The sequence below is a fragment of the Saimiri boliviensis genome, chromosome 16, assembly GCF_048565385.1.
Source record: "Saimiri boliviensis isolate mSaiBol1 chromosome 16, mSaiBol1.pri, whole genome shotgun sequence".
NCBI classification, from domain to species: domain Eukaryota; kingdom Metazoa; phylum Chordata; class Mammalia; order Primates; family Cebidae; genus Saimiri; species Saimiri boliviensis.
The window spans coordinates 3560878-3585736 of record NC_133464.1 but is presented as its reverse complement, the minus strand read 5'-3'; the positions used below and the strand labels follow the sequence as shown (position 1 = coordinate 3585736).

General features: G+C 49.1%; 1 protein-coding gene across 1 annotated transcript in view; it reads right to left on the bottom strand.

The window, feature by feature from the left end:
- The window catches only part of RAB20 (RAB20, member RAS oncogene family), a 36233-nt gene extending 11771 nt beyond the window's left edge, over positions 1-24462 (bottom strand). The window contains exon 1 of the mRNA XM_039473463.2: positions 24056-24462. Within this exon, the coding sequence (XP_039329397.1) occupies positions 24056-24227 (172 nt within the window). The 5' untranslated portion in view covers positions 24228-24462. The remainder of the gene's footprint in view (positions 1-24055) is intronic.
- Positions 24463-24859: the final 397 nt, after the last annotated feature.

The following is a 24859-nucleotide window of genomic DNA, read 5'->3' as shown; positions in this document are numbered from 1 at the left end:
GCTCAGGGCGGAGGAGGCAGGGCCACCTCCGTGCCCGTCAGCGGAACGGCTCGCTTCCTGAAACGAGTCACAGCTCACACAAATCACATGCACAGGAAGATCTAAAATGGCTTTTTTTTTTTTTTTTTTTTTTTTTGCTGTGGGGGATGTTGTTGTTTTTATGTTTATTTTATATATATATTGAGACAGGGTCTCGCTCTGTGACCCAGGCTAGAGTGCGGTGGAACAATCATAGCCCACTGTAGCTGTGACCACGCAGGTTCAAACAATCCTCCTGCTTCAGCCTCCCAAGTAGCTGGGACTACAGGCTCGTGCCACTACGCCTGGGTCATTTTTTTTTTTTTTTTTTTTTTTTTTTGGTACAGATGGAGTCGCACTATTATTGCCCAGGATGGTCTTGAAATCTGGCGTCCAAGCAGTCCTCCCTCCTTGGCCTCCCAATGTGCTGGGATTACAGGCGTGAGCCACCATGCCTGCTGCTTCACCGTTTTTACATCAATCTGAGGCCACTATTGTAAGGAATGTCCTCTAACCCAATTTACACAGTAAGAAGCCAGTCATCCAAGTCCAGTTCATTGTCTTTCTTAAGAAACCACTGAAGAAGATACGACAGAACAACGAATGCTTTGTTCAGCCAGAGCAGCCATCCACGTCCACACCTTGAGACAGGAAGCTGCCACTGAACTCGTGAGGAGGGAGGTGTCTCGTCATGCCCAGATCCACCTCAGTGGGACCAACACCGTCTCCTAGACGCAAGGAGCTGCATCCTCACGGAACAGAAGAACAGCACCAGGTGCTCACCTGGGATGCATGACATTCTCACTCCTAAGTGCAGTCACTGTTAACAGCTTGTAGGAACAGCGGAGGCCATCGAGCCCTCGCCATGTGCAGGCACTGCCTCTTCAGTGGTTCAGGTCCCATGACTCTGCAGGGCTCAGGGCATGACCCCTGGCTCAGATGAGACAAGCATGCAGGCCCCAGCCACACAGGCCCTGGTCACGTGGGCAGCAAACAGCAGCGGCAGGCCTTGAACTCCAGCAAGCAGCGTGCAGGGTTCCTGCTCCCAACCACCATGCTGCACTGCCGGCTTCAGGTCCTCCACAAGACTGAGTCAGGAAAGAAGAGGTAGAGAAAAGAATGTCAAGGGCCAGTGCAGCGGCTCATGTAACTCCAGCACTTTGGGAAGCTGAGACGGGTGGATCGTTTCAGCCTAGGAGTTCGAGGCCAGTCTGGGCAACATGATAAAACCCTGTCTCTACAAAAAATACGAAAATTAGTGGGCATGGTGATGTTCGCCTATAGTCCCAGCTACTTGGGAGGCTGAGGCTGGAGGATCACTTGAACTTGGGAGGCCAAGGCTGCAGTGAGCCGTGCTTATGCCACTGTACTCCAGCCTGGGTGACGGAGCATGACCTTGTCTCAAAAAAGAAAGAGAAAGATAGAGAGAGGAAGGAAGGAAGGAAGGAAGGAAGGAAGGAAGGAAGGAAGGAAGGAAGGGGAGACTGTGGGTATTTTCTAATCTAAAAGAAATAGGCCAGGCATGGTGGCTCATGTCTGTAATTCCGGCACTTTGGGAGGCAGAGGAGGGAGGATCGTTTGAGCTCAGGAGTTCAAGACCAGCCTGGGCAACATGCTGCAACTTTGTCTCTCCAAAAGATACAGAAAAGATCCCGGTGTAGTGGTGGGTGCCTGTGGTCCCAGCTACTGGAGAGGTTGAGGTGGAAGGACCACCTGAGCCAAGGAGACAGAGGTTGCAGTACCACTATACCCCAGACTGGATGACAGGGAGATCTTGCGAAAGATGAAAGAGAAAGAGAGAGAGAAAGAAAGAGAGAAAGAGGGAGGGAGAGAAGGAAGGAAGGAAGGAAGGAAGGAAGGAAGGAAGGAAGGAAGGAAGGAAGGAGGGAGGGAGGGAGGGAGGGAGAGAGGGAGGGAGGGAGGGAAGGAAGGAAGGAAGGAAGGAGGGAAGGAGGGAGGGAAGGAAGGGACAGAGGGAGGGAGGGAAGGAGAGAGAGAAGGCGAAAGAAAGGAAGGGCTGAGCAAACCCAAAAGTCAAGATATGCATCAAGAGCAAAAAGCCTGAATCCACTCCCATAAAACCAGCTCCCTGGGGACGGCTGTTTCCTGCCAGCAAGGCAGCAGGGGCCGGGAGGTGAAGGACCCGCCCTGTGAGCTCAGCTGTGCACTTCCCCTGCGTTCGTACTCTGAGACCGAGCCTCCTCCACTGTCCTTGGCCAGGTGAGAGCCCCACAATGGTCACCCGTCATCATCTAGGAAAAATCGCATGAAAACCCTGCTCAGTTGCACCAGGAAAATACTCCGAGCCAATATCCAGCAGCCGGATATGACTGTGGGTGTTTAAAACAATCCTACCCCTCTAAGGTTGCAGAATTTTCAGGAGACTGGACAGACCAATGGGTGAAACAGGAGGATTTTATTAAGGGGGACACCGGCTCAGCGGATTGGCATCCCAAGGCTGAGCAAAGGAGAAAGAAAACGAGGTACCTTTTATACATCCAGGATGACCTAGCCCCTAACAGGTTTACAGAAGCCAGAACAAAGAACAGTTAATTTGTAACATGTTTTGTGATGTATGTTGCATTGGAAAATAGCATTTTGAGGAACCCATTGTACATTCTTTGGGTGTTACTTTGCCCTGTGACCTTGCAGCTGGTCAGCAAGAAAAACAGGACTCTCGAGATGCCCGGGAGCTTTGCTGAGAATGTGGGAGAATAGGTAAGTTAGCTTTTACAGGGAGTTAGTGAATTTTAAGCAGAGCTGAGGGTTAGGTTTTATACTGAACGTAACACAGTAAACTTTATTTTATTATGCAGCAATTACAGACTACTGCTGTTATTATTTAATTTCCCTTTTCACTAAGAGTAATGTTTTTCTGCCAGAAGAAAGAACTAAAACTTCAAGACAAATTAATCAATCACAGGAAGAAAGGAAGTGATTAGGTAACATTTTTTAAATAAGCTAATAATTCAAATCCAGTAATCCAATGTAGTTGCTTGCATTTATAGTTGCTTTAATTTTGTTCTGAATAGTCTATGACATTTAAAAGGCATTCAAAAACATTGCCATGCTTTATGACATAACGGAGGACAATTACTCTTCTAGCCTAGCAAGTCCAAGGTTTACATCGGTAATAAAATGAAAATCAGTATTGCAGTCCTGCTTAATGACCGTCTACATCCAGAGACTCAACAACCAGGACTGCATGGCAAATACTGACCAACCGCCATCCAAACCCAGCCCACGAAATGAAGCTTTTTTCCTTTTTGGAATAAAAGAGTCTAGACCCAAAACTATTTCCAATTACGGGAACTGCAACACATGGGGTGGAGGAGAAGTATTCCAGGAAAATGGATACTCCACATTTAAACACACATCAGTGCATTTTTACCCAAACCTGCATGTGCCATGTCTGTTGTTTCTGCTTGACGATTTGAAGGACAAACTAAAAACAAAGCCAGTGTCAGACACCGTACGAACCACTCAAACCATCAGCTGCAGGTAGAGTCGTCCCATACCTACGACTCACTACTTGGCTTCCAGAAAAATGACTAATGTAAAGCATTAAGAAGCTTAGTTCTCAAATCACTTCACTCTTCAGACATGAATTTACTAAAAATAGTTCAATGACAAAACCAAATTACTCAAAGAGATGTTCTTTAACACTTCGATATTAACAAAAACAGACAAGTCCAAAAAAATAGACTTATATAACAGATTTCACTTTAAAACACTCCCTGGCACATGGCAGCATATCTAATCCCATCTCCTTTACCTTCAGTAGGTACTCTGTTGTCCTGCAATAATGAATTTTTAGAATGAGATTATCAAATAAAAATGCAGGTATTTGCTAACGTCTCCAATTAAAGTAAAACTAAAGTTATTTTGGCTCGTTTCAAAGCAAGTTTTAGACTGTTTCAAAGTCAAAACTGAAGTATAAATACCATATTAAGATAACTTTTTAAATCCAAACAGGGAGGCTGGGCAAGGCAGCTCACGTCTGTAATCCCAGCATTTTGGGAGGCTAAGGCAGGTGGATTACCTGAGGTCAGGAGTTCAAGACCAGACTGGCCAAAAGGGTAAAACTCTGTCTCTACTAAAAATACAAAAAAAAAAAAAAAAAAAAAAAATTAGCCAGGTGTGATGGCAAGCGCCTGTAATCCCAGCTACTCAGGAGGCTGAGGCAGGAGAGTCACTTGAACTTGGGCAGCAGAGATTGCAGTGAGCAGAGATCACGCCATTGCACTCCAGCCTGGGCAACAGAATGAGACTCCGCCTCAAAAAAAAAAAATATCTAAACAGGGTTTTCTCAAAATATCAAATTATGTAGAACAGCGTCTTGTCTAGAGTACTCATTCAGGCAATATCTCAATTCCTTCTAGCAGCTTTGCCGTACAGAACAGAAAGTGATTTTCTTTTCCCTTCTCCATAATACAAAGCCCTCTGAGAAACACATGGCAGAGAACAGTCATTTTCTTGTGAATTCTGCCACAAGGGAAGCAGATCAAACCCTTTATAAACAATCATAAGGAAACAAAGATGTCTTACAGATGTGTATGATGTCTAGTTTGCTCTTGCTTAACAGTTTGTGTGTATTCTAATAAAATTCCCCAGAAAGTACATTATCCCTTGCCAGACATCCTAAAATCAGAAATGCCTTCTGGGTATCATGAGAGGCAACCTGTGGTACCTAGATATAATTTTATGGTGCAAAGACTTCTTTAAATCACTTATAGTGAAGTAAGATTTGGTTTATCATATTAATATTTAATATAATATGCTATCTGGAAGAGTAAAATTTTAAAATAATTAACTCAAAGTCAAATTAATAGAGACAAAAGGTAGAGTGGTGGTGGCAGGGGCCATGGGAAGGGCAAACGAGGGATCACTGTTTAAAGAAGGGCACGGAGTGTGAGTTCAGGATGATAAGAAAGTTCCGGAGACAGATGGAGTGGGTGGACGCACAAGGTGAATGTCCTTCATGCAACTAGATGGGACAACTTAAAATGCTTAAAATGGGCCGGGCATGGTGGCTCACACCTGTAAACCCAGCTGAGGTGGGGAGATCACCTGAGGTCAGGAGTTCGAGATCAGCCTGGCCAACATGGTGAAACCCCTTCTCTACTAAAAATATAAAATTAGCAGGTCGTGGTGGTGGGTGCCTGAAATCCCAGCTACTGGGGAGGCTGAGGCAGGAAGTGAAGGTTGGTGAAGGTTGCAGTGAGCTGAGATCACGCCATTGCACTCCAGCCTGGTCAACAAGAGTGAAACTCCATCTCAAAGGTTAAAATGGTAAATTTTGCTATGTATATTATACCACAGTAAAAACTTCCACATTATATGTGTAATATATACATATATTTCTCATGCAAAGTAGTCTACTAAGGTGGCCAGGAGCTGGTACAGCACGATCTCTGCTGCCCCCACCCTCACGGCTCATCTCTGCTGCGGTGCAGTGAGCCCTGCGCAGCTGCCCATGCTCCTGGGATGGGGGTCACCTGGCCACCGTGCTCAAGTGCAGAATCTGATTCAGGAGGCCTGGCCGGGGCCTGGGTTCTGCTGCTGCCAGCCCGAGGACCTCGCTGAGGGGGGACACGGCCACGCTTCAGCCTCTCATCAGCCCAAGGCAAGAGACCACCACACACTCCAAGTGAAGCCTGACAGGAGTTGATCTTTTCACACCTCCGCACTCTCCTGCCTTCCTCTGACACTGTCCACCTGGTCACCGTCACAGCCCAGCAACGGATCACTCCTGCCTGGGGCTGTGGCTACAGGGTAACAGGCCAGAGTTAATCAGATTTGGAATTAATTCGGTTTAGAATGTGCTTTTGCAACTGCTGTAGAAAAGTGCCTGGTTAAGTAAACAAGAGACCAACAGCTTTGGCAAATGGGAACGAAGCGTCTTCAAACAATCCGGAAAGTGCTGTCAGCCCAGGTGTGGGAACAGCGCAAGTGCCCGCCCCGGAAGCTCGTGCCCTCCTTACGTCCCCTTACCCGAGACTCACTAGAAGACTTGCAGCGACAGCGTCAACTCGGAAAGCATTTACAGCTCCCTCCACTCCTTCTGACTTCTCAGTTTTCAGGACAAGCAGTCAGGTTAGCAGAGAACTGCCTGCCCTGATCTTGGTATTAGTGGAATTCTCCGGGCCAGAGCCCTTCGCGGGCCTGGGGCTCCGCTTCCTCAGTGTCTCTGCACTGACTGCATCTGATTCCTTGAACCAAATGGGCCAGAGTGAGACTCCACCTCAAAAAAAAATATCTAAACAGGGTTTTCTCAAAATATCCAATTATTTAGAGCAGCGTCTTGTCTCGGGTACTCATTCAGGCAATATCTCAATTACTTCTAGCAGCTTTGCCGTACAGAACAGAAGGTGGGTGTTTTCTCCCCTTCTCCATAACACAGAGTCCTCCGAGAAACACATGATAGAGTTCCTCCAGGGACTAGGAGCTGACTGACTGCGAGCCACACACACAGATTCACACACACATGCACGCATGTACATGCCATGCCACACACACAGACTCACACACACATGCACGCACGTACACGCCATGCCACACACACACACACTCACATGCACGCACGTACACGCCATGCCACACACACAGACACACACTCACATGCATGCACGTACACGTACACGCCATGCCACACACACAGACTCACACACACTCACATGGACGCACGTACCTGCCATGCCACACACAGATTCACACACACATGCACTCACGTACACGCCATGCCACACAGACTCACACACACTCACATGCACCACGTACATGCCATGCCACACACACAGACACACACATGCACACATGTACACGCCACGCCACACACACAGACACACACACATGCACTCACATACATGCCATGCCACACACACAGACTCACACATATATGCACGTACATGCCATGCCACACACAGACTCACACACACATGCACGCACGTACACACCATGCCACACACACAGACTCACAGCTGCATTTCTTCCTCCCCACTATCTGTGTCCACACCCAGAATCAGAGACCACAGATGCTCACGCACGGAGACAGTAACCAGTGACTACCACCAAGACCGGGTGCAAACAGCCTGGGGCAGGAGCTGCCAAATAATAAGCGTGTTTGTTGGTGGTGTTTTTAGGGGGTTTTAAAATCAGAACACTTGTTGTATTTTCTTCTCAGCCTTACCACGGTATAAACGACAAGCAAAACTTGTACATAGTTCACATGTACAACATGACATTTTGATGTATTATGAAATGATTACCACTATTAAGCTGATTAACACATCTACCACTGCACATAATTTCCATGGGTGTGCAGTGAGAACATTTCAGCTCTACCTCTCCACAAATTTCGAGCCTATGACACGGTACTGTTAATTACAGTCACCTGCCTGTGGCTCTACATTAGACGTGAGAACTTATTCAGCCTGCAGAACTGAAACTTTGCAGCCTTTGAGTAAAAGCTCCCCATTTCCCTCTCTCCACCCACCTGCCCGCCAGCCCTGGTAACCGCCATTCCGCTCAGCTTCGGTGAGTTTAGCTTGTTTAGATGCCGTCAGTGAGACCATGTGGTATTTGTCTTTCGAATCTGGCCTATTTCACTTACCATGATGTCCTCCAGGTTCATAATCCAGGATTTCCCTGCTTTTTTAAAGCTTGAATAGTACTCCATCGTGTATATTTACCACATTTTATTTATCTGTGTACTTCAGTGGAAACAGGTGATTCTGCATCTTGGCTGCTGTGAACACGGAAGGGCAGACGTCTCTGAGAAATGCTGATTTCCTTTCTTCCAGATAGATAGCCAGCAGGGAGATTATGCATCATTTGTTAGTTCTGGTTTTAATCTTTTGAGGAACCATCATACTGTCTTCCACCATGGCTGCAGCCATTCACATTTCCACCAGCAGTGTGTGGGGCTCTCTTTTCTGCACATTCTCACCAGCACTTACCCTCTGTCTTTCTGATGACAGCCATCCTGGCAGGTGCCACCTCACAACTCATTGTACTTCTGACCTGGCTCTCTCTGCAATTGGCCATGTTGAACGTATTTTCATACAACTGTTGGCCATTTATACATCTTCTTTTGAGAAACGTCTTTTCAGTTCAGGAACTTTGCTCATTTTACTTTTATTTTTATTTTAGAGACAAGGCCTCACTCTGTCACCCAGGCTGGAGTATGGTGGTGTGGTCTCGGCTCACTGTAACCTCAAACTCCTGGGCTCAAGTGATCCTCCTGCCTCAGCCTCCCAAGTAGGTAAGACTACAAGCGTGCACCCCCTCACCTGGCTAATTTTTCTTCTTCTTCCTTTTTTTTTTTTTTTTTAGAGGCAGGGTCTTGTTATGTTGCCCGGGCTGTTCTTGAACTCCTGGCCTCAAGTGATCCTCTGACATCTTGGTCCCCCAAAGTGCTGGGATTACAAGTGCGAGCCACAGTGCACGGCCCTTTGTTCGCTGTTTAACCTGGTTACTTGTTTTCTTTTTACTGAGTTGTTCGAGTTCCTTATATGTTTGAATATTATCTCCTCCCATTCTGGAGGCTTTCTCTTTATTCTGTTGATTGTTTCTTCTGTTTGGCAGAAGCCTTTTGGTTTGATGCCAAACCATTTGTCTATGTTTGCTTTCGTTCTCTGTGCTTGGAGTCACATAAAAAAGAATCATTAGCCAGACCAACATTGCAAAGCTTTTTTCTTATGTTTTCTTCTAATAGTTTTATATAAGTTTCAGGTCTTATGCTTGAAACATTAATCAAATATGGGTTTTGTTTTGTTTTGTTTTTTGAGATGGAGTCTCACTTTGTCACCCAAGCTGGAGTGTAGTGGCACAATCTTGGCTCACTGCTACCTCCAACTCCTGGGTTCAAGCGATTCTCCTGCCTCAGCCTCCTGAGTAGATGGGATTACAGGTACCTGCCACTATACCCAGCTAATTTTTGTATTTTTAGCAGAGATGGGATTTCACCATGTTGGCCAGGTCTGAAACTCCTGACCTCAAGTGATCTGCCCACCTCAGCCTCCCAAAGTGCTGGGATTACAGGCATCAGCCACCATGCCCAGCCTGAGTTTTGATATGGTTTGAGACAAGTTTCTGGTTTTGTTCTTCTGCATATGGATATCCAGTTTCCCTGGTACCATTTATTGAAGAGGCTGTCCCGTCCTCAAAGGTTCTTGGCATCTTTGTCAAAGATCAATTGACAGTAAATGTGTGGATTTGTTTCTGGGCACTCTACCCTGTTCCATCGGTCAGTGTGTCTATTTTCATGCTGGTGCCATGCTGTCTTGATTACTATAGCTTTGTAGCATATTTTGAAGTCAGGCAGTGTGATACCTCCAGCTTTATTCTTGCTCAAAATTAAGCAAGAATTTTGCTGGCTATTCTGAGTCTTCTGTGGTTCCACATAAATTTTAGAATTTTTTTTTTCTGTTTCTGTACAAAATGCCATTGGTGACTGCATTGAATCCATGAGTGGGATTTTAAACCAATTCTACCTTAACACATGGCAAAACGTAATTTTCCAAAAAGGGTAAAATCATGACTCTAATACAGACATAAAAATAAAGACCCATTAAAGATCTCATTTAACTCATTCAATGAAGGAGCCAGGCCTAGATCATAAGGATCTCTAAGTCGTGAAAAAGGCAGAGAGACGTGTGGCATAGACAGACAGGAATACCAGAGCTTGTGGGAGACACACAGAGAACCAGAGAGCAGTGCCGCCTGGGCATGGAAATGCAGGCAGAGCGCCTCGCTGAGGGAAAGGGACGCACCACACGCCTCAGATCTCAAGTCGGTCTCTGACATGGTTTGGCTGTGTCCCCATTCAAATCTCAGCTTGACTTGTGTCTCCCAGAATTCCCACGTGTTGTCGGGGGGACCCAGGGGAGGTGATTGAAATAAGGGGCCATAGTCTTTCCCATGCTATTCTCGTGGTAGTGAGTAAGTCTCATGAGATCTGATGGTTTATCAGGGGTTGCTGCTTCTGCTTCTTCCTCATTTTCTCTTGCGGCCACCATGTAAGAAGTGCCTTTTGCCTCCCGCCACGATTCTGAGGTCTCCCCAGCCATGTGGCACTGTAAGTCCAACTAAACCGTTTTTTCACACTCACTGAGTGTTCACTCTACACACATCAGGATACTAAAAGTAGAAGGAGCTTGGAGATCCTCGTGCTGAGATGGTGACTGAGGTGGACGCAGGGGCCCCCCAGAGCTTGGACAAGTCTAGAGAAGTGCGAGGGCCGCCCTGGGAAGATGATAAAACCCCTGCACTCACCTCAAGAAGAAGGAAAGGCAAAGCAACATATAGAAAGGGCACAATAGAAGTCTATGAAATACGGCCTGTAATGCTGAGGACCTCTTCACCGGCCTTCGCTCTCTATTACTGAGCAGTTAATGACGACTAATTACTGACTTGCTGAGGGAAAGGGACGCACCACACACCCTCAGATCTCAAATCGGTCTCGGATACAGTTTGGCTGTGGCTCCATTCAAATCTCAGCTTGAATTGTGTCTCCCAGAATTCCCACGTGTTGTGGGAGGGACCCCGGGGAGGTAATGACGACAGAGCCTTGATGTGGGAGAAATGCTGCATGTGCTTCTGAGCTCCGCGTTCCTGTTTCACAATCTGACTCCACAGAAGCACCGCGAATCCTGCAGTCTGCACTCGGAAGCCAGGACCAAGCATACAGCAAAGCAGATGAAAAGTCAATGCCCAACCAGAGCCATTCCAACAGTAACTCTGAAAGTGAGTCCTTCACATAGCAGAGAAACCCCATGAGGTAGGCACCACAAAAGCCTCAGCCATTTACTCCTTATCACCCTATACAAAAGCACCTAAGATGTGCCAGGAAAAGAAGATGACATTTTGTTATCAAGAGTCGAGCACCACAGGGGGCCCTTACACATCTGTGATCTTATTTAAGCTTCATAACTTAAATAAGTTATGGCCCTGGAAACAAGGTTTATTACAACAGTTTTAAGATGAGATCACTGAGACTCAGAGACAGCTTTGTATCTTCATCCTGTTTTCTAAAAGTGCTCCAATTGATTCATCTAAAAAGAAAATCTGCTGATCCCAAATGCAGCCGTGAGGGACAGGTATCACCCCTAAATTCATCTATTTGGGCATCACAGGTCATTTCAAGTTATGCCATGAGACCGTAGCTTCCCGCAAGGGGTTCCAACCCACAGGGAGGCACAGTTACAGAGGAGTCTTCCATTTCTAGGTAGAAATGCCTCATTTTTTATTGATGCACTCAGAGGCTCTACAGGCCGCCCTTGGTCTGTGTGACAGGGCCACTATGTGTGTCACGGCATGGTGCTGTGACACCCAGGCTCACAAATCTTAACTGACCCGGAGCATTGGTGAGCAGTACAAGCTGAACTTTTGTGTTTTGTTTTTCGGGGATTGTTCTGAGACAGGGTCTCGCTCACTTGCCCAGGCTGGAGTGTGGTGGTGCATTTACAGCTCACTGCAGCTTCAAACTCTCAGACTCAAGTGATCCTCCCACCTCAGCCTCCCCAGTAGCTGAACCTATAGGTGCGCACCACCATGCCTGGCTAATTTTTTTCAATTTTCAGTAGAGACGGGGTCTCGCTATGTTACATTAACCAGCTGGTCTCTATCTTCTGGCCTCGAGGGATCCTTCATCTGAGTCTCCCAAAGCGCTGTGATTACAGGTGTGAGCCACCATGCCTAGCCAAGTGAACTTTAGAAAGTGTTCTTCCTTTTCAAGGACTCACATGTCAGAAACCTGGAATACCACCAATCAAGGCCAGGAAGCTGACTGACTGTTGTGCCAAATCACGGCACTCTACACGGCACCTCCTCTAACCAGACTGTCCCAGACTAGAGCAGCCAAGGTCAGGGAAGGGGACGGACCCCTGCCTCAAACACACTGAACCAGCTGGCTCTGCAAAATGAGGAAGCGCATCTCTATCTCAAAAAAAAAGAAAGAAAAGAAAATATCATAATTCTCATCTGTGAGTATGACGTCACTCCAGCCTGGACAACAGAGTGAGACTCTATCTCAAAAAAAAAAAAAAAAAAGAAAAGAAAATATCATAATTCTAATCTGTGAGTATGACGTGGTGTACCGGCACTGGCATTACCTAAAACAAAGTATTCTTTCTTTTTTTTTTTTTTTTTTTTTGAGACGGAGTTTCACTCTTGTTACCCAGGCTGGAGTGCAATGGCGCGATCTCGGCTCACCGCAACCTCCGCCTCCTGGGTTCAGGCAATTCTCCTGCCTCAGCCTCCTGAGTAGCTGGGACTACAGGCATGCGCCACCATGCCCAGCTAATTTTCTGTATTTTTAGTAGAGACAGGGTTTCACCATGTTGACCAGGATGGTCTCGATCTCTTGACCTCGTGATCCACCCGCCTCAGCCTCCCAAAGTGCTGGGATTACAGGCTTGAGCCACGGCGCCCGGCTGTATTCTTTCTACTTAATTCCACGCAGGCGCGAGTCTTTTAAGAAGATGCCCGACTTGGAAGTTTTCCATGTCTTAGGATTTTTAATAAAATGTTAACAATTAAACAGTTACTGGTCAAGTGCATACTGTGCATTTTCAGAAATAAAAAAAGCAAATATGTAGTAACTCTTTCATGTTTCCCAGTAACATGTAAGTTTTATGCATGTATGCTCATGCGTATCATATAGTATGTACTTATTTAACAACAAAAACAGTCAAACTCTGTAAAATAATTGAAGAGATTGATTCTAAGCCAAATGTGAGTGACTATGGCCCACACCACAGTCCTCAGGGGATCCTGAGAACACGTGTTCCAGGTGGTTGGGGTGCAGCTTGGTTTTATACATTTTAGGGATACGTGAGGTGGGCGGATCACTTGAGGTCAGGAGTTTAGGCCAGCCTGGGCAACATAGTGAAACCCCATCTCTACTAAAAACACAAAGATTAGTCAGGTATGGTGGTGCACGCCTACAGTCCCAGCTACTCGGGAGGCTGAGGCAGGAGAATTGCTTGAACCCGGGAGGTGGAGGTTGCAGTGAGCCAAGATCACACCACTGCACTCCAGCCTGGGCAACAGAATGAAACAAACAAAACAAACAAACAAATTCAAACAAACAAACAAAACTCCTGTCATTCTAGAAATGTCTACAATTCAGTCTCACCTGCCTCCATCCTCATGAAGGTACCGGGGGAGCGTGGTGCGTGCACCTGTCTTCTCGGTTAGGTTTGTTCTGTTTCTGTTTGGTGCGGGGTTTGTCTGTGTGCGCGGCCCCAGCGTGAGGGGTCCAGGCTCCATCATAGCCTCTTAACCACCTCAGTGATGGGAAGGGTGGACTTCGACAAAAACCAACCTCAAATCTGTGCTCCCCAACCTGGAGTGCGACCTGCGGCAAGCTCCCCAGACTCTCTGGGCCTCAGCTTCCTCTTCTGCACAGAGGGGCCAGGATGACACCAAGCACACGAAGTGGATGCCAGGACAACACAGACGACGCTAGAAGCCCCCGAGTGTGAAGTCTGCACCCAGTAGGCATGATAAACGCCTGCTCTTCTCATAGGACGGGGGTCCAGCAAGGTAAGGTCTGAACACGTGTCTGATGCTTCAGCGTCCCAGGCCCATTTCACAGGACACCACCCTGACGCCCTCGCAGGACCACAACCCCAGGTAGCTGAGCTATTTCAGAGGCTTAAGACCAGCTCTCAGAGAGCGGCCAGGCCAGAGGGAGGAAAGACATCCATTCCCATCGGCATCTTGTGAGTCCACAAAACAAATCAGCAAATATTTATGAAATGCTTTGCTCGGAGCTACAGGCTTCTAGTGGCCTGTGTTAGAAAAGCAGCTACCAAAAGTTAAGTGTGTTGATTTGTGTCAGCCTGGGTTAAGCAGGAAGGGAGATTTCAGACAAAGCTGAATTATTGAATACAAATTCATTTTGCCTGTGCCCTTGGCATTCCTGAATTTCAGGCTTCTTCAGCCTGAATCTGGAATCAGGGAACTCCCTGCCTGGTCTTTTCATCTGTGGCTCCTGGCTCACGATTCTCATCTTTCCTTACCATGTTGGTGCCTTAGGCCTCAGGAAACCAAGTATTTCTCTTTGACCTTCTCCCGCCCTCCTTTCACCTGTCCCAGGCAGGACTCTAACCTGACAGTGGGTCATTAGGCCCTCCTTCCAGAGCCGATCCCGCCCCATAGCCTAGAGGCAGGAATGCTGCAGAGAGGCCTCGGGGAATCTGAACAGACAGGCCTTACCAGGCTTAGATCACAGGCTCTTTGCCCAATCACACTTTTTAAAATTCATTTTATTATTTTTTGTTCTTATTTCTCGTTTAATTGAGATGGGGTCTTGCTCTGTTGCCCAGTTAGAGTGCAGTGGCGCAGTCTCAGCTCACTGCCACCTCTGCCTCCTGAGTTCAAACAATCCTCTTGCCTCAGCCTCCCGAGTATCTGGGACTACAGGCACGAGTATCTGGGACTACAGGCACGCACCACCACACCCAGCTAATTTTTGTATTTTTAGTAGACACAGGGTCTCGCCATGTTGGTCAAGCTGGTCTCGAACTCCTGACCTCAAGTGATCCGCCCTCCTCGGCCTCTCAAAGTGCTGGGATGACAGCCTGAGCTGCCACGCCCGGCTTGTCCAATCACATTTTGACACGGTTCCCCGTGCCTCAGTCACAGACAACCAATGAAGTCTACATAGGAGGCCGAGAGGACAGGGGTCAGGGAGCTCCCGGAAAGCCGAGCACGTGGAGGCTGACAGGAAGGTGAAGAAGAACTCACCCCCATGCCACGAAGGCTGGGCACCCCAACTCCGTGGCACCCCCATTCCTCGGCCCCGCTTCCAGACCTTGTTCCACATGTCTCTTCGTATGATCATTCATTTGTATCCTTTGCAATATCCTTTCTAATAAACTAGTAAACACATATAAGTAAGAGTTTCCCAGCAAATTAACTGAACCCAAAGAGGGGGTCATGGGACCCCCCAATTAAAGCTGGTAGATCAGAAATCCCAGAGGCCTGGACTTGCGACTGTGGGGAAGGAAGGGGCGGTCTTGTGGGACTGAGCCCTCACCCTGTGGTAGCAGACGCTACCTCCGGGTAAATAGTGTTGGAATTGAACTGGGGGACACCCAGCTGGTGTCCACTGCTCGGCCACACCTTTGATCACAGGAGTCTCCCATGTCAGTGATTGCTGTGGCGCTGTGAGAGCAGAGGAAAAACTCAGGTTTCCAGTTTTCTCCTGAAACACATTCCTGAGGTCCCTAGTGGGTTTGCCTTCTCCTTGCCACCTTCCAGAGCTTTGTTTGTTTTTAATACAAAATACTAGGTTTGGGGCTGTAATTAGAGGGAAGAATAAGGGAAAATACATCTTGTCCAACTTCCCAGGAGCACTGTCCTGCTGTGTTAGCCTTTTTAATAGATTTGTAATGATACTGAACTCAAAAGAAATCAAGAGCTACTAAAGAAGTTTTTTTAAGGATACCATCTAATCAATGCCCCAGACTAATAGTTCCCTATCACACACAATGGCCCATTGTATCACAGGCTCAGGACAATGATATTTCCACACTAATTTTATCGTTCAGGGTCAATGCATTGCTAAGAAAATGAAACTGCTAATGTCACTCTCTGACTCTTTCCCATTGCTTTCAAAAGTTTCCTTTAGCAAAAAGGTAGTTTCAAAAATATCATATCCTATGCAAATGGATACACTCTATGGAAAACTTGAAAGTCAGTACAACCCAAGGAGTTTATAAATCCAAGGAAAGAAAAAGAGATAAGAAAAACAGATAACCAGCTGCATGTCATATGGGGTGCAAGGTCACTTTGCAGCAGTTTGGAGGAAGGAGGAATTCTTCCCTCTGCTACGAAGAGCAAGAAATCCTTCACTGAAAGACAGGATCAAATTCAAGCTGGGCACTGCCAGGAACCAGGACAGTCCCAGAGACAGAGCCGCTGTAAGCAACTGTGAGAACAGAGGAAACGCGGGCACATACGGCAAACTGCAAATCGTGAGTAAGGGCTCAGGTGCCAGAAGGCAGACAAGGGGCGTGATAAGCTGGGGAGTGCTGGAGGGGCTCTGAGCAGGGAAGGTGACCAGCCCCAGGAGGCCCGGCAGGAAGACCCCTAGTGAGCTGCAGGAGAAACAGCAGTAGGGAAGCCAGGGTTGAAACGAAGCTGGAACCTGCCTGGGCCAGCGTTCACGGCCAGCAGGTCCATGGAAATCTGTCACCACAGTGATGACTCCATTATCCTAAGAATCAACAGCTGTTTAGATTTGTGTGTGTACATGTGTGCACATGTGTGTGCAAAATTTCTTTTTCCTGGAGAGGGATGTTATATGAAGTCTCAATACAGCAAGAAGGTCAATTTTTATCTGGAATCGTAAATTTTCAGCCAGGCATGGTGGCTGCTCATGCCTGTAATCCCAGGACTTCAGGAGACGAAGCAGGGAGCATCTCTTGAGCCCAGGAATTCAAGACCAGCCTGGGCAACATACTGAGACACCTGTCTCTACGAAAAAAAGAAAAAAAAAATTAGCCAGGCATGGTGGTGCAGTAGTCCCAGCCGAGAGGTGGATAGATCACTGGAGCCCAGGAGGTTGAGGCTGCAGTGAGCTGAGATCACACCACTGCACTCCAGCCTAGGTGACAGAAGAAGAACTTGTCTCAAAAAAATAAGACAGGCGCAGTGGCTCACACTCATAATCCCAACATTTTGGGAGACGATGACAGGCGGATTACTTGAGGTCAGGAGTTCAATCCTACCCTGACCAGCATAGTGAAACCCTACCTCTACTAAAAATACAAAAATTAGCCGGGCCTGATGGCAGGCACCTGTAATCCCAGCTACTTGAGTGACTGAGGCATGAGAATCGCTTGAACCCAGGAGGTGGAGTTTGCAGTGAGCAGAGATCATGCCACTGCACTCCCACCTGGGCGACAGCAAGATTCCATCTCAAAAAGAAATTAGAAGTTAATAAAATGAATTTTCTATTTCTCCACAGAACTTAAAGATAATAAAGCATGAAATTGTCTCCCAAAGGCATTCAGTGTAACTCAGGTGTTCATTAACAAATACAGTTGACCTTAATTTTCTCCTGAACACACAGCACACTAATGAGCCTGCAAAGCCCCTTGGCACCCCTGGGATTCCCAGGCGCCCCTCCAGGAGGCTCTGGGCCGAGCCTCCCAGCACACACTGCTCACAAGTGGCCACTGAGCCCTGCCATCTCCAAGTATAATGTTGCTTTGTTCGCTCCTGCTGAGACCAGGACAATCAATTCTCTTTCTCCCATGTTAATACCCACGTTCATATTCAGGCCACTGTTGCTGGTCAATAAAGCAGAGGAACTCTACGAATGAGACCTTGCACGCAGAATGCGCCGTTCAAAGTCCTCAGCAGAAGTGGCCACGCGGCAGGTTTCCCTTCCAGATACAAACCTTCTCCGGCATTTCCTCCAAGGTCTTGTGTTCAGTAGGAGCTGGTGTTCATCTTAAACCCACCTTCACTCCACTCTAGCTCAGCACACATACAGTGGAAACAGAGCTGCTTGCTGAGTTGAATGAATCGTCGGGGCCTGCAACTGCTGAATGCTAAACCTTTTTGGAAGGGACTATACCTATGGGAACAGACTTTTAGAGGAGCATTATCTCCTTTATACAACCTAAACCGGAGATCAGCAAACGTTTTCTGCAAAGGGCCAGTTAGTAAATATGTTTGACTTTCCATGCCGTACGGTCTCTGTTGCAGTGACTCAACTCCACCATCGCCAGGTGAAAGCAGCCATAGACAACGCATTTAAGTGCAAGCATGTGGCTGTGCCAATAAAACTTTATTTACAACAACCAGCAACAGGCCTGCATCAGTCTCGGGATCTGTAGAAAGACCATGTAACTGACCAAATGGTCTCCAGTCACACAAACACTAATTGTCAGGCTGAGGGTCACCATATTAAGACCTCAAAACCCATCCAGAGGCATCTCCTGAGTGAGGCTAAAATAGAAATTAATATAATAGGAAAGCCAGCTAAAATCTGATTCCTGGTTGGGCACACTGGATCATGCCTCTAATGCCGGAACTTTGGGAGGCCAGGGTAGGGGGATTGCTTTAGCCCAGGAGTTCAAGACCAGCTTGGGCAATGCAGAAAGACTCCATCTCTACAAAAAAAAAAAATTTTTTTAAATATTGACCAGGCATGGTGGTACACACCTGTGGTTCCAGCTACTCAGGAGGCTGCGGTGGGAGGATCGCTGGAGCCTGGGAGGTTGAAGTTACAGTGAGCTTGGTCACCCCACTGCACTCCGGCTGAGACAGGTAGAGGCAGCTCCCTCACAGCTGGGGCAGAGGATGCCAGGGAAGTACAAACGTGAGTCAGGCTTTGCCTTCTGCGAGTGAAACCAGTCATCAGCAGGCCCCCTGCTTGACTCCAAACAGCAAAGGAAGAAATTAAATACAGTCAGGTCTCCCAGACTGCTGAGCCCTCAGGTGGCAGACAGCGCCTTTTTTTCTCTTTACCACAGCCACCTCGAGGGTTCCCTGCCTTCCCTCCCCTTGCCTTGGCCTCCCCATTTATTAGATACTTGTTTGCTGGAGGCCCAGCTGAGCCTCCCTCGTCCCTTTGTGACCTGCCTGCTGGTGTAATCTCGGTGACAGGCACCCAAGGCCAGGAGACAAATGTTTGTTTAGCAAAAGTCACATGGTGCTTCCTCATTCTGGGCATGGTTCTGAGAACTCTGCCAGTGTTAACTTGCTGTCCCCTGACAATGCTCAGGCGGTGCCCTTTCTCCCATTATTATACAGGAGGAGCCTGGTGCAAAAGAAGGCAACACAGCTGCAGCCTCAGCTGTGATCAGCAGATGCCCTGATCTCCAGAGCCTGCGCCCATGTTACAGGTGAGGGGTGCTGAGCCTGCCAGTCAGCCACTCTGAAAACAAGGAGCTAGCTTGGACGACCAGGAGGGATCCCACGAAATCACAGAGGTCTTTTAAACCCTTGGAAGAGGGAGGCAGCGGGGCTGGTTCAGAAGGATGCTATGTAGGACAGACCTGACCTGGCTGCCTTTCCAGAGAGAAGATGAAGCCAGGAAATCGGGCAGGCTCCAGAAGCCAGGAAAGGCCAAGAAACAGGTTCCTCCTCTCAGGCTCCAGAAAGGAGCTTTGACTTTAGCCCAGTGAGAGGCCATTTAGGACTTCTGACCTTCAGGATACTAAGACAATAAACTATGATTTTTATTTTTATGTATTTACTTATTTAAGATAGGGTCTTCTTCTGCTGACAGGCTGGAGTGCAGTGAGTGGCACAATCATGGCTCACTGCGGCCTCAACCTCCCAGGCACAAGAAATCTTCTTACCTCAGCCTCCCAAGTAGCTGGGACTATAGGTATGCACCACCACACTTGGCTGACTTTTTTATTCTTTGTAGAGACAGTCTCTCTGTGTTGCCCAGGCTGGTCTTGAACGCCTGGGCTCAAGTGATCCTCCCGCCTCGACCTCCTAAAGTCCTAGGATTTCAGTCAGGAGCTACCATGCCCAGCAAATCCGTGTTGTTTTAAGTAACTCATTAGTTACAGCAGTAATAGGAAACTAACACAGATTTTGGATCTGGGAGCAGAGAGAGGCTGCCATGAACAGGGAAGTGACTTTAGAACTGGGCAATGGCAGATCTGGGAGGATTTGAGCATCATGAGAGGGCAGCCTGGATTGGTCTAAACAGATGGCCAGCAGGAAGGTGCACATGAACAGCCCTGTTGGTGAAGAAGGAAGTGAGAAGCATGGCAGAGAAAACCTGCATCCCCATAGTGAAGAGCTCCACCAGGAGAAGCCAGTTACAGGTGGAAGCCTGGGGTTGGAATGAGGACTGCATTATTGGAAGCTGGAGGAACAGGGATGCGGTGCTGGAGAGCTCAGCTGAGTCGTACCCCACAGCTATGAGGGAAGTCAAACCGTGTGCGATGAAGCTGGATATTTAGCTGAGGAGATTTCCAAGCAAAGTGTGGAAGGTGTGGATTTTTCTTGCTGTTTACATTAAGATGATGAAGAACAGACAGTATGAGAGAAGAACTGTTCAACAAAGAGGAGCAGGGCTTGGTGATGTGGGCAGTCCTCAGTCATAGATTGCTGGGAAGCTCACGTTATGAGGCCCACCATCTGGAACGCCTGTGCTGGAGCGCAGGCCCACCATCCAGAACACCCGCACTGGAGACCAGGCCCTGGCGTGGCCATACAACCTTCTGCTGGTGCCTCAGAAGGACCCAAAGGCCAGAGCCTTCAGTCACCCAGAGGACTCTGAAGAGACCAGGATGTGGACACCTTTTGGAGGGGGCCACTATTCTGTTGTCACAGCCTGGCATCAGGCTCCTACAGACGTGCATCCATTCCACATGCAAAATGCATTCACTCCCTCAACACCTGGTCCCCACAGACGCAGCTGGAGCTGAAAGCCGGTGGACAGAAGCGGCTCTCATCTGGGTCCCTGCTGCCTTCCCAGCTGGGTCTTCAAGGGCCAGGTACTAGAAATGCAAACATGAGTCAGATACTGCCCCCCCCACCCCCTGGCCGCCAGGCCACGGCCTTGAGGAGGGAAGGAAAAGGAACGTAGAGGGCATCCTGTCTCCACGGATCTGGGGACCAGGTCTGTCCTGGGCACACCAGCCGCTTTCTCATCACCCCGTTGTATTTTCTTCAGAGCAACAATCAGATGTGAAGCTGTACCATTCACTTCCTGCCTGCCTTCCCCTCCTCTGGAAGCCACAGCCTGCACAGCAGCGGCCAGCCGACCTGCTCACCGCTGGAGAACGAGCGCCCAAGCAATGCCCAGCACCAGGGAAGCTCAGTTAATATTTGCCAAAATCACAACACCATTGTAAACCGTCTTAAGCAACCGGAGATGGAGAGGAACCCATGGGCGTGTTCTCCAGGGCTCTGCCTCCTCTGGGCAACCTCCTCTTGCTTCCTGGATTATCCACCCATGCACAGCAACCACTCCACATCTGTGTGCCCAGTTAGATAATGGTTGGGAGCGACAAGGGCCCCCTAAAAAGGCATAGTGGGATGAGGCGTGCTGGAGTTAGATGAACTGAGTTCTAAATCCCTCTTAACTTCCGTTGTCCTCCCATCTTTTTATTTTATTCGTTTTGTTGGAGACTTGCTCTGTCGCCAAGGCTGGAGTGCAGTGGCACAATCTTGGCTCACCGCACCCTCCACCTCCTGGGTTCAAGCAATTCTCCAGCTGCAGCCTCCCAAGTAGCTAGGATTACAGACCCCAGCCAACACACGCAGCTATTTTCGTATTTTTAGTAGAGACAGGGTTTCACCATGTTGGTCAGGCTGGTCTCAAACGCCTGACCGCAGCTATCTGTGGGCCTCGGCCTCCCAAAGTGTTGGGATTACAGACATGAGCCAGGGCCCCAGCCCTGTCTTCCCACCTTTAACATGCAAATGACCACACCTCCCTCTGGAGGACTGTTGCATCAACAGACTAGGCAATGCACTTGCACCCTGACTCCTGTATTCTCCCTCTTCAGCTCCATCCACCGCCCGCCTTGCTGGCCACAAGCAGCCAGGTACTGGGTGTAGACCGACCCCCCGGGCAAGCATTCTTCCTGTGAAACATCCTGTCACCCTCCACACCCCTGCACCCTCACCCCAGCCCACCCTGCCTGTGTTGCTAAAAGCAACTTCAAAATGGTTCCACCTCCAGCTAGTCCTTATCTTTCTACCTTGGTTATGACAACCACAACAAAAGCAGCTTGGGAAGCAATATCTGTGGGATGGAGAGATTCAGGAGCTAAACAAAGGGAGGCAAAGAACAGAGTCTCCTCAAAGTTAAAGTCTTAATTTCCAACAATGATTACAGAAAAGGCATCTGTTCCTATCTCTCTTTTCCCTTCAAGTACCCAGTCAGGCCACAGGCCACTGAGGAGCCAGGCATGGGTGCCCTGTGTCCCTGCCAACTCTGGGCCCGGGCCGCCTGAGTGTGTTCACAGGAGATCAGGAATGTGAAGAAGGGGGCCGGCCACCCTCTGCTCTGAGGAGCTCTACTAGAGTCACCCTTAGGGTCTTTTGAACAAGCAGCAGCAGCCTCAGCTGCCAGGAGATGAGCTGCCGCCCCCACCCCCAGGAACTCTTCAAGACATCCAGGACATCACATCAGCACAACTGCCAAAATCCTCTGGTGATCGAGATTCCGGCCGCATCATGCCCTTGGTGCTGAAGAAGCAAGAGACCAGTGGCAACGTAACTGCCACTTCATTCCCTCCGACGCAGGGGCCCATTCTAGCACTGCAGGGCAGCTCTTGTTCCAGAAACATCGGTCGCTGCAGGTTAACAGTCTGCCTCCAATGGTGGCCACTACAGGGGTTTCAGTTTGGGTCCCTCAGTAACACTCCTGCATTCACTTTGTAACTCATAAACCAAGTGCAGCAGTAAATCCCAGCCAGCCAGCGAATGCAGCAGAGGCGCAAAGCTTTGTATAAAAGCAAATTGGGTTTGATTTGACTTTGTACAAAAGCAAACTGGGTTCGTGAATTGAGTTTGATTTGACTCCTAGAGCTTGCATTCCATCATTACCAAATGCTCGGTGTGAGGGAGTCAGCTCAGTAAACCTCACCCTGCAACCTGGCAGTGGGGGAAGGCAGAGTTGGAGCAAAGATCAGGGAAATGCACATCTTCACCTGAGGGATATTGTTTTCACAAGATGATTGCCAGTAAATTAGTCACGACGTTAACTGGGATGATAATAAAAACACAAAGCATCAAAGAAGGCAAAAGGGAGGGGGAGAATTGGAAATGCCTCTGTGAACTTCGTTAATTCCGTTTTAAACAGAGAATTCATTATGATTTTGTTTATTCAGCACATTGGTGCACCAAAAATGGCAATTTAAAAATTTCAAACAGCGCCTTTGGGTATATGACTTTTTAAAGTGCTGACATAAAAGAAGTCAGAACTTTCAGAGTTTCAGGCTTCTGAAAACTCACACTCACTGAAAATGCGTCATACTACTTCCGTTTCTTCATTTACTTACAGCACCTTACTCTTTTTCAAGGAGAAGTGAATATATTCCATTACAATGCTACAATCGCCAGTGTGAGTTTCCAAAGTTAAACAGAAAGCTTGAATTGAGATCCTCAAAGTTGTGCTTTTGAAAAGTCACACCCGGGCGCGGTGGCTCACGCCTGTAATCCCAGCACTTTGGGAGTCTGAGGCAGGTGGATCATGAGGTCAGGAGTTCAAGACCAACCTGGCCAAGATGATGAAACCCCGCCTCTACTAAAAACTACAAAAAGTAGCCGGGCGCGGAGGCAGGCGCCTGTAAGCCCAGCTACTCGGGAGACTGAAGCAAGAGAATCGCTTGAACCCGGCCGGCAGAGGCTGCAGTGAGCTGAGATCGCGCCACCACACTCCAGTCTGGGCGACAGTGAGACTCCGTCTCAAAAAAAAAAAGTCACAAACACTACACACTAAAAATAACTGATTACCTATCTTAAAAATGCCTCCACAGGAAGTTACTCCAAACCCTTATGACGTATCTGAGACGAGATCAAGCAGAAGATAAACTGTAAACGGCTGATATGCCCCAGGCTGGGAGGTCCGGAGGCTCCAGTTCTGTCCTCTCTCGCGACTAAACCCAGCAGGAGAAACACTCTGTGCCTCAGTTTCTCTTTCTTAACAAGGGGCTAATAACACCAGCTCTGCTCGCCCCCCAAGTGAATCTCAAAGGAGATCGTGTTCCTGCGGGTACTTAAAAACTGAAAATACCCAACTGAGCAGCCACGGGAGCGTCCCTGGTTCCCGGGGCAGCAGAGCAGGAGCGCGGGGCCCGGGAGCAAAGGCCGCTGAGGGACACCCGTGACCCGCGCGTTCTCTGCACCCTGGATTGTCGCTGAGGTCACCGAGTGTGTGTCTGAGCAGGTGGAGCTCAGCCCAACCAGCGAGGGAGGACGAGTGGGAAGCCCCGGGAAGGGGCATCGCCGTCCGAGGCCGGGACCCTGTGCGCGTCCGGTGTCCCGCTGGTCCCCCGGGAGCCCCAGCGCGCCGTGTCTCCGGCGGCGCCGGCCTCACCTGCCGTGTCCCAGATGGAGATGTTGTAGGAGCGCCACTGCTTCAGGTAGAAGGCGCCGCCCACCGTGCTGACCGTGTCCGGGAAGCGCCGCTCCATGTACCGCTGCAGCAGCGACGTCTTCCCCACGTTCATGTCCCCCAGCAGCACGATCTTGCTGTCCGGCTTCCGCATCTTCCCGCAGGACCCCCGCGGCGCCCCGCGCGCTTTGCCCGAGGCTGGCCTGCTCGTGCGCTCCGGGCGCGGCTGGAGGAGCGGAGCCCGGACTCGCGGGGACCCGGATTCCCGGGGACGCTGCGGGACCTTCGCCTCCGGACGCCCAGGAGCGCAGGAGAGGAAGCGCGTGTGTGCGCCCGGGCAGGAGCTGGGGACTGAGCCCCGCGCCCGCGAAGGGGGCCCGGCCCGCGGCGGCTCCACCCGGCTCCCGCCCCCGCCCCCGCCCCTTCCACCGCCCGGACCCGCCCCCACCCGTCCGCCACGCGCGCCCCGCCGCGCCCCTGCTGGACTTCGCTCTTTCGCAAGAATCCGAGCTCTCCGGCCAGGGCTCAGGGCTGCTGCAAGGTGGAAAATGAAAGTTCTGGAGCACCTTCCGCCTCTCCTTCTGCACCGCCCGGGCTGCGGTGCCAGGAGCCTGGCCGCGGGGGCCGAGCGAGGCGGAGGGGCCGGGGCCCTTGGGGAACCCCCTTCTGGCTTCCGTTCTCCTTTAGGAAAAACCCGTGTTCCTCTCACTCTGACCAGCTCTCTTTCCAGCTGCGGCTGATTTGCTTCTCCGCGTGTCTCCAAATGCAGCGACCCTCAAGGTCACT